This window comes from Malurus melanocephalus, unplaced genomic scaffold (assembly GCF_030028575.1).
Source record: "Malurus melanocephalus ecotype Western Australia unplaced genomic scaffold, MMel_1.1 scaffold_355, whole genome shotgun sequence".
Classification (NCBI taxonomy): domain Eukaryota; kingdom Metazoa; phylum Chordata; class Aves; order Passeriformes; family Maluridae; genus Malurus; species Malurus melanocephalus.
The window spans coordinates 311,888-321,641 of record NW_026623587.1 but is presented as its reverse complement, the minus strand read 5'-3'; the positions used below and the strand labels follow the sequence as shown (position 1 = coordinate 321,641).

General features: G+C 49.6%; 1 protein-coding gene across 3 annotated transcripts in view; it reads right to left on the bottom strand.

Moving 5' to 3' along the window:
* Nucleotides 1-9,754, bottom strand: part of LOC130580700 (discoidin domain-containing receptor 2-like) — a 56,974-nt gene that overhangs the window by 5,515 nt on the left and 41,705 nt on the right. For all 3 annotated transcript variants that reach the window (XM_057378355.1, XM_057378353.1, XM_057378354.1), the window contains exons 9-15: nt 9,219-9,311; nt 8,596-8,753; nt 8,166-8,361; nt 6,826-7,070; nt 4,415-4,536; nt 3,872-4,069; nt 217-451 (exon numbers count right to left, since the gene is read on the bottom strand). In XM_057378355.1, coding sequence (XP_057234338.1) covers nt 217-451; nt 3,872-4,069; nt 4,415-4,536; nt 6,826-7,070; nt 8,166-8,361; nt 8,596-8,753; nt 9,219-9,311 — 1,247 coding nt within the window. The remainder of the gene's footprint in view (nt 1-216; nt 452-3,871; nt 4,070-4,414; nt 4,537-6,825; nt 7,071-8,165; nt 8,362-8,595; nt 8,754-9,218; nt 9,312-9,754) is intronic.

Here is a 9,754-nt window from a genome sequence, read left to right as displayed (position 1 = left end):
TAAGGTCCCTTCCAACCCAAACCACTCCATGACCTGCTGTGTTTTCCTGCTCCTTTGCCAGGATATGAGTTATGTCTAACACAGCCCAGTGGATTTCTCACCAGGGACCCTGTGCAGCACAGATATTGCTGCTGCAAGGGCTGTCACAAAGGTGTGTCACTGCTTCAGGGGTGACATGTAAATGGGGGAAGGGAGTTGGTTTTACCCAGTCCCTACCAGGAGGATGCTCTCCCAGGCCATCCAGCGGATGGGCAGCACGGCTCTCCCCTGGATCCTGTAGTAATCCCCACTGTAAAGGTTCCTGCTCATGCCAAARTCTGCAATCTTGATGGTGTGGTTGTTGCCCACCAGGCAGTTGCGAGTGGCCAGGTCCCTGTGCACGAAGTTGAGGGATGCCAGGTACTTCATCCCCGAGGCGATCTGGGTGGCCATGTACAGCAGGTTGGAGTGGCTGCAGAGAAGGGGAAACAGGACACAGGAAAATCAGCAGAGTTCCCCACACTCAAGACTTTATTGCATGTGATGTGTCAGTGACCTGTTGTTTTATTYTCTGCCATAACAGTGGAACTAAACTGTCTTGTTCCAGGGCAGGAACAGCCGGGCTCCCAAGCTGACTAAGCAGGAACAGACAGGCTGTCCTTGAAATTCAGGCCTCTACAATCTGACATCCTTTAGATTTACTTCTATTTTTTTCAATATCAAACACTAATCTCGAGATTTTCAAAGAGTTCATGCATCAAAGCACCAACTTTTTGCAGAGAGACATGAAAAATTAAGCTCAGAATCTCATATCTTAGAAATCACTTAGCCTGGTATGTCAAACAGCACCACTCYTGAATGCTTGTATTAACATAAGTGTGTCACTTCACATTAAAGAGAGTTTACTTAGTTTTAGATATGCTAAACATTACTGAAAATAGAAACAGATGTGTTTTCCATCTAATTTAATTTTAATTCCTCCATTAGCTAAATGAAGGTAGAATTAATAAAGCTGCAGSATACACAGAGGGAATTTGGGCCATCAGACTCTCAGCATCCTTCCCACTCTATTGCTCTGCGCTGCTCAGCCTCTTTCCCACTGTAGATACTCAAATGCTTCACATGGCCAAGTGCTCATCAWAACACATCTGATAAATTGCTCACAGTCTGTATTTTTCCAATAAGGGTCAGAAAAACAGGTCTTTGTTACCAAAACACAAAGAGAAGGAGATAATCACGAAATCACAGAATAATTTGGGTTGGAAAGGATCTTTTAAGATCATCTCACCCTCTTCCAGTCCCTGTCATGGGTAGGGACATCTTCCACTGTCCCAGGCTGCTCCCAGCCCCAATGTCCAGCCTGGCCTTGGGCACTGCCAGGGATCCAGGGGCAGCCACAGCTTCTCTGGGCACCCTGTGCCAGGGCCTGCYCACCCTCMCAGGGRAMAATTCCTTCCCAATATCCCATCCATCCCTGCCCTCTGGCACTGGGAAGCCATTCCTTGTGTCCTGTCCCTCTCTGCCTAACAAGTCTCTCTTCTTACATTTTAGAATCTCCCTTAAGGCACACTAAGGAAAATCCCTGTTATCTGAATGACATTGCTGTAATGCACCCACTGATAACAGATGCAGTCCATCCCTTCTCATCAGCAGCTGAGCCATCACTGTCTCTGGGGCCATTTGGTGGCAGCCCCATGGTCCAGAAGAGCCCTGACAGGAGGGTTGGTCCACCTCAGCATGGTGACCATCACCATCATCCAGCTGGGTGACAGCTGGCCCAGTCCCACAGTCAGCTCCATGTCCCCTCTGATCAGAGTGGGGCTGTTGTGGCCCCAGAGCAGGAATTTGGGCATCCCCTGTACCCTGTTCCTGGCTGCTGTGGCACAGGGATGGGCACAGCCCCAGGATCCTGGGTTTTCCCTTCCCCTGCTCAGCTGTGGTTCCCTCCCTACCAGGGACTGCTCCTCCCATCTGAGCAGCCCCATCTTTCCTGTCCCACCTGAACCCTGGCAGCTCCCATCAGCAGCTTCCTCTTGGCTCCTGGCTCCCTGCTCAGACAGCTCCACAGGCTCCATGAGCAGAGGGACAGGATGGGACAGGATGGGACAGGATGGGACAAACTCCTCAGCAGGGTCATCACGGTGCCTCAAGGCAGCACCCCAAAGGCAGAGGAGCAGAGCTGCTTTGGAAGRGCAGTAAAGCTGGTGGAGAWGCMRCTGGGGGGCTCAGCCTGGAGCAAAGGAGGCTCTGGGGGGACCTTGTGGCTCTGCACAACTCCCTGACAGGARGGGGCAGCCAGGGGAGGGTCAGAYTCTGCTCCCARGGAACAGGTACAGGATGAGAGAAAACTGCCTTGAGTTGTGCCAGGGCAGTTKAGGTTGGATATTGGGAARATTTCTTCACCAAAATGGTTGTCAGGCCTTGGCACAGCTGCCAGGACAGTGCTGGASTCACCATTCCTGGAGGGATTTAAAAGCTGTGTGGATGTGCCACTYWGGGGACATGGTGGCTTTGGCAGTGSTGGGAGAATATCAATGAACTTAGAAGACTTTTCCAACCTAAATGATTCTGTGACCAGACAGCCAGAGACAGCAGGGAGATGCATTTCAAATACTAAAGAGCCACAAGGAGTTAAGAATGTGTGATCCACCTGCAGGAAAGCACTGGTCACCCTCTCTGCTGCACCAGATCCTGGGTGTGGGAGACAGGAGGGGTGGCTGGACCTTGTCACATCCACCAGAGCCCCCGAGGCACCAGCAGAGCCAAGCTGCCCCTTTGACAGGGGCATTTCACTGCCAGGAAACAACCCCCTGCAGCCAGCTACCAGAGCTGCCTCACTGTGACACTCTATCTGCCTGGGGGACAAAAGGAGAGGCTGAAGGAGCCGTGGGAGACAGTGAAAAACTAGAGGTGGAGCTGAGTAATGGAAACCAGGGAGGAACAATGTGAGTGACAGTGTTGAAGTTAGAYGAGAAGTGAAGAGCAGATAAAGAAGAAAGAACATTTTGAGGCTTTGGCCAGGAAAAAAAAAAGATAAAATTCTAAARGTGAATGAGGTTTCAGATKTGCAGAAAGGGCAGGAAACTGGAGAGAGCTGGAATATAAYTTTACTCAGATGCAAATCCTCTCTCCTCCTACAGCTCCAGAGTGCAGGACACCAGGTTAACACTCCTGACAGGAYCACTGACCAGTCCTGGCAGCAAGGCTGGAGTTGTCTGGCTGTGGTAAGACCCAGCCACCTCCTGTCCAGCACATCAGAGCTGGCTCTGCCTGCCTGCCTTGTGCCTGAATGATGAATCCATGGAATCCTCTGGGATTGTGGCTCAGCTGTGAATGCTGCAGCTTCTGGTCAGTGCAGGGCTCTTTATCAAACACAATGTATCAGTCCTTTCTGAGGAAAACATTGCTGCAATAGCAAAGAGGCTTTTATGTCAGATTTAATCCTTCCATTGAGGAGGGAGACAAGAGCCACTCCTGACAAAAAGCAGTTTTCTTTGCCAAATATTCTCCTTCTGTTGGCTGATGAARTTTTTTCCTTAGTGAAGTCCCACACTCAGCTCCTCTCAATGTAATATTTTTTGGACACCAGAGAACATAAGAACCTTCTTAAAAGCCTAAGAGACATTCTTGATTTTCATCCCAAAATTCTTGCTACAATGCAATTGTTTTCATACTAATGAAATATTTGATGCAAGCCCACTAACACAAACAGATGGTCACCTCAATAAATACATCTGAGATGGTCCCTGAGACCAGAACTGCTCAGTCAGGGACAACCCCACACCAAGCTGGACCAGTGCTCATGTGGAAGGTCAGCTGGGAAGGCACAGCAGATAAAACTGGCAGCTCTGTATTGCTGATTCACCCCAAAAAGACAGGCAGCTTCTCTTACGTGACACAGGGGATATTGTTTGAGATGGCAAACTTGCTGTAGATCTCCCTGTGGGACAGGAACTGGTTGAGGTCCCCATTCTCCATGTACTCTGTGATCATGCACAGGGGGTCRTCCCGCACGCACACGCCCAGCAGCCGGATGATGTTGGGGTTCTTCAGCCGCGACATGATCTTGATCTCCTTCAGGAAATCATTCCTTGCAAAACAGAAAACACCTCTGAATCCTAAAGTGTTCCTCTAAGGACAGCACAAGGGGTGTGTTCTCATTTCAGAACCATCAACACTTTGCACACACAGGTGTGAAACTGGTTCTGAGCTCATGTTCAGCACTGACCTTTCCCAGCACTCAGGATTAATGCAGCACTGCAGTCTGACATTGCAGTTTTCCCTATCCCCCACTCCCTGCTGCATCCTGCTCCTTCCATGAGCACATGGAACATTCAGCACAGACACACAACACTCCCAGAGCTCCCAGGGTTAACCTGGGCCTGGGGAGTATTTGCTTTCCTCCCCAGCTGGTTGGCATTGCAGGTGCACTCACCTGGCTGTTTTATTGACATCTGATCTGAGCATTTTCACTGCTACGAGAACCGGCTGGTGAGTGAATTCTGAGGATGARACTCCCAGGAATTCCAGCAGGCCATCAGCTTCACAGAGGTGCACCTGCAGGGCAGAAGGCAGAGGCAGCTGTAAGAGCACACACAAGCAAAAAAAACCAAGGGAAAACAACATCACAGTGAGGTCACTGGATGGTCACTGCTGGCGGAATGAACAAGTGAATGATCCAATGAAGGGACACAATTGTGACTAGAAATCCCATGGGTGAGCCCTAGATCCTGACAAAGTGGATGTAGTCCATGGCAGAGGAGCACACAGGGACCAAAGCCAGGTGTGTGCCCAGCACACAGGGTTTGTTGGACTGGAGCAGCAGCCTGAGCAGCCCAGTTCACCCAGCACCTACTGGGGATGGTCAGCAAGGCCCTGAGCCTGAGTGTGTCTGCTCTGCACTAAAGCACCACACACAAGTCCAGAACCATCCTGGGGCCTGGCTTGAGGCATTGCTCAGACTTCACTGAGGAACATCCAGGAACTGTAGCCAGTTATCCAAAATCCTCTCATTCCAGAGGAAAAAAAGGAGAAAAGGTGCACATATGTCCCTGATAGGAACACCTCACCTGTGCATATATCCAGAGACAAATAGATAAATACTCTAATGACTACACACAATTCCCAATTTCTTCCAATAAATTCATTATTAAAAACATAAAATTACTGCCAGAAGAAAGGGTGACCAGACACTTGCTTAAGAAGTACCAGAATGTACCCCCAAATGGAGAACTGGGTGGGGAAAGCAGACAGACCTGAGAGTGTTGATAGGAAAAAGGACTGGAAAAGGGGAGCAGACTGGATGTGTCAGTCAAAGACTTTCAGCAGTGAGGGGAATATAATGGGGCCATGATGAATTTTGTATGAAGAGAGCAGCAAGAACTTCTGTCAAGCATGGCGAGGAGAAAAATGAGACAGCAGAGAAAATGGGACAAACCCGCAGAACGGGAACAGAGGCACAAAGATGCTGCTGTGGTTCCACAGGGAATGAATCTGCTGTGGGGACAGGGCACTCATGAGTTCTGGGACAGGGAAGGGCCACAGCACCAAGCACAGGGAATTCTGAGGTGATGTGTCACCAGGGAGGGGTGGCTGGGAGCAAGGAAGACTGAAAGGAAGAGTGGAGAGCTGAAAGAAGCAGTGAGCCCTGTTTCTAGGAAACACAGAGCCAGAACAGCAGAGCACATGGTGACCAGTTTGGTAAAGAGTAAGGAGGTGAGAAGGAGAGACAGGAAAATGTGGTGCAGCCCATTTGCAAAAGAGTCTGTGATACAAGGAAAGGAGCAGGCTCTGGATTCATCCCCATTTTCCTTGGGGAGCAAATCTCCCATCAACACAATGGAGGAGTTATTGCAGTTACTAGGACAACAGGGATGAGAGGAAAGGAGAAACCAGAAGAAAAACAATGAGAAAATAATTGTGTGTCATGCTTTTGGAGCACAGAACAGGATCCAGCAAGAGCAKGAAGGGCTACAGGGACAGCCAGAGGAGGCTGAGGATGTCAGCACCTTCCCAGCACACAGAGTGAGCCAGAGGGAAAGTGAAGGGACAGGGAAAGGGCTGGGGTAGGGAAGGTGGGTGGTGAGAAAGGAGGAACCACAAAGGTGGACACATCACAGAGAAGGAGGCAGTCAGTAAAGGGCTGTGCTTGCCAAAATAGGCAGAATTTCAGGCTGTGAGTGAAAAAAAAAGCTGGGAAGAAAAAAAAAACCAGTGGAAAAGTGAGAGCAGGAGAGGGAAAGAATTGCTCAGGATGGAGCTACAGATGGTGTGAAAATGAAGCAGGGAGAGAAGAAAAGGCAAGGTGAAAACATTCACAGCATGAAAGGAACTCAAGGAGCAAAGGGAAAGCTTGGCARATGACAGATGTGTGCATCATTCTGCCTGAGGCTGCTGACAAACTGGGGCTTGAGCAGGCAGCAAGGCCAGAAAAATATGAGGGTGCCACAGGCACCACAGAAATGTCTGCTTTTCCTTGGGTCACTGTGCAGGGCACCCCCAAAACCTCCAAATGGGCATGGGAAAGCTGTTTTTACAGCAAGGATCAGTGTTAGCTGCACTGTGGAGAGTGTTCAAACCCACAAGCCTAAAGGTGGGTGGCAGCCATCACATTTGAGATGTCCATGGWACACTTGAAAGTGTGAATTCCCACAACAGAAAAAGTTTGCCAAGTTTATCTGTTGAGAAAGAGCCCTGTGGTACCCAGCAGAGCCTTCTGTGTGGCTCAGCCAGGGGACATCAGGCAAGCACAGATTGAACTGAAAGATGGGAATGCAGAACCCTCAGTTTCATCCCTGCCAGGCACTTCCTTTGTGCTGGAGCAAAAGCCAAAGAGAATGGCTGTACCTCTCCAAACTGTCCTTCCCCCAGCTTCTCCTTGAGGCGCAGCTGCTGCCGGGGGAACTCCCCCACAGAGATGTCCTTTTTGGTGAGGGAGTCCACGGTGAGTGCTGGCACTGCRTACATGTTGTTGCCAGTGACACCCTGCAGGTGCACGATGTCYGTCTCAGCGTAGTGGGGAACGTTGTTCTGGAAGCCTTGGTGAGGGGTGGACTTTGTCAGGTCGGGCTCAGCGTAGTCCCCGCTGCACACTGAGGGGAGCCAAGGACAGGTGAGTGACACTCTGACTCCCTCAGAACCAGTAAGTCCCAGACCCTCTCCTCCCAGTCCCACAGAGCTCTGGGAATTCTGCTGCCCTGYACTGAGGCACTGCTTTGCTCTAATTAGGGCTTCAGCCAGAGCAAGCCATGAGCTGCCAGCAAATTCCTGCCCAACACAGCCTGTTCCAGCCAGTCATGAGAGCTACGGTTCTTGTCCAGACAGGGAGGCGAGGCTGAGGTGATTTTCTGTTTCTGATTCATCCTRAGTACAATCAGATCCCATTACCTGACGCAGGGATGTTGTTTGCAACGTCAAACTTGCTCTGGGTTCCCTCCTGCAACAAGAACTTATTGAGGCTTCCATTTCCCATGCACTCTGGTAGCAAACTCCTCTCCCTCTCACAGCTTATTCACATAAATATGGGATAATGCCTTAGAATTAACTCTCTGTAGGGTCAGTATTACACAGAACATTTGTTCTGCCTCAAGTTCACACCCTGGCTCAATCCCATCAGTCTCCCTGTGTAGAATAATGCTGGATCTTAGCAACCTGTCAGTGTGAGGAATGCAGCATAGCCCTTCCATTCACTGCTCAGCACTGCCTTCTCTGAACACAAAACATTGCTGGAAACATTCCCTTCTGTGTGGGTCCAAAAGCTCCCCGGGGGCTGGAAGCCAGGACACCACAGACAATTCCCTGTTCTATTCCCTTCTGATTTTTCTACAGGAATTTCAAAAATTCACTGCAGAAAAAGGCACTAAAGGTCTTCTCCAAGAGTGCAGCAGGCTCAAACGCTGTGTGATTGCTCTGACTGCCCAAACCAGCTGCTAAAAGATGATTACCTGAGCAATACATCAACAGCCTTCAAATAAAACAATGAAAGGCCACCCCTCTCTARTGGGACTGCTGCTCCAGCTGTCACAGTTCCATGCCAAAAAAGTGCCAGTGYCCCACAATACTGCCTGAGGTTCCTGGGTTATTGCATTCCACAGAAGGTAAAGGTGGTAACTTAGACACTGRCAAGTGGCACGTTTTACAATCTGACAGAAATAGTAAAGAATAAATGCAACTTCTGGAGATGTTACCTGAATCCTCTGCACTCTGGGAGAGCTCTGGAAGCTTCTGGAGCAGTGTAGCTGGCTGGTGATATTCCAAATCCAGTGGGAAAGCACGCTCATAAGTGGGRTTTGACTGGTGGATCTGGGTCTGATTGTTGGCAATGGTGTAGCTGTAGAAGGAGAGGCGAACAGTGGCGTCCTCCTCCAGGATTCGACGTGGGGCCTGCAGAGAAGACAGGAAAAAAAAACAACAAAATACTCAGGAGATGCTCAGTTGTTAAGTAATGCCTTGGCTGCAACCACAGCAGCTTCCAGTAATATCTTGGATAGGGCTGGCATCYTCTCCTGCTGTGAGAGCAGCTTTAGGGAAACCCTGTGCTTTCCACATAGTTCTGAGCTCACTAGGGTTAATGATTAGTTCTGAACTTGGGTCTGCAAAATAGCCCCATTGYTTTACCTTTTCCAACCTTTTTTGAACATATTGCTTCCAAAGAATGATGATTATGATCAGCAGGAGCAGCAGAATAATAGCCACCAGGCAGCCCACGAGGATGGAGGTGTTAGAGTCATCTGCCTTCTCTCCTATCCAGGTGCTGGTTACAGAAGATGTGGTTCCTGCAATCACAGAGGAGGAGAATCCAGAGTTAAAGCAGCAGAGGTTTTCTGTGCTGGCCAACTTCCTACAGGCCTGGTACAGAAAAGATCTTGGGCAGCTCCCTGAGCATTAACAGCAGCTGTGTTCACATTTTGCTCTTATCAGAAATGCTCATTTTGGAGGCTTACAGAACTAAGAATTGTGCAGAGAATTTGTGCAATCCAAGATTGCTCTTAGCAGAGCAGATCCCTGCAGTTGATCCACCCTAGAGCAGGCAGTGCTCAGAGTTTCACTGAGCCCAGAGCTCAGAGTTTCAACCTGCAGCCCATGCTCAGCGGCAGCCCTGGCCAGCTGAGGGGACAAAGGGACTGTCACATGAGGCACTGACCAGGCCATCCCCAGAAATGAAGAGAAAGGCCACGATAACTGGGATGTTCCTGTGAAATTCCCCAACACCTGAGCCTCAGCATGGCCATGRGCCTTACCCCAGGTGCCCTCAGTAACGTTGTACTCCGTTTCCAGGAGATCGGTCGTGCTTGTGGCTACCGTGACGAAACTGGGATTCACACTCTCCATGTCTGTGGAAGGAAAGGGAAAGGGAATGTGTCAGCCCAACAAAACCTCTCTGTCCTCAACAACAGTCCCTGCAATCCCAATCCCAGAAGGAGGGATGGGGTCCAGGCAGCAGGTCAGGAACAGGAGGGGCTGCTGACTCCAAGGCGAGCAACAAACAGCACCAGAGCATTCCTTCCTCAGCTGATCAGAGACTTTGAAGTAGAAAGCTACAGCCAGATCCTGCCAGTCCTGGTGGTTTTCCCCAAGGCTCTTGTCCTTTTCCCTCCAGAGCCTATTAAAGCACCTCATGGCATTGACTTCTGCATCATAGTCAAAATGACTAGAGGACTAGTCAAAGACTTGAGGAAAAGTCAGCCTCTGTTTTTTAATAATCTGCTAAACTTGTTCTCATCATCTCTAGATATTCTTGCATTATTAAGAAAAAAATACTTGGTAAAGAAAAGCC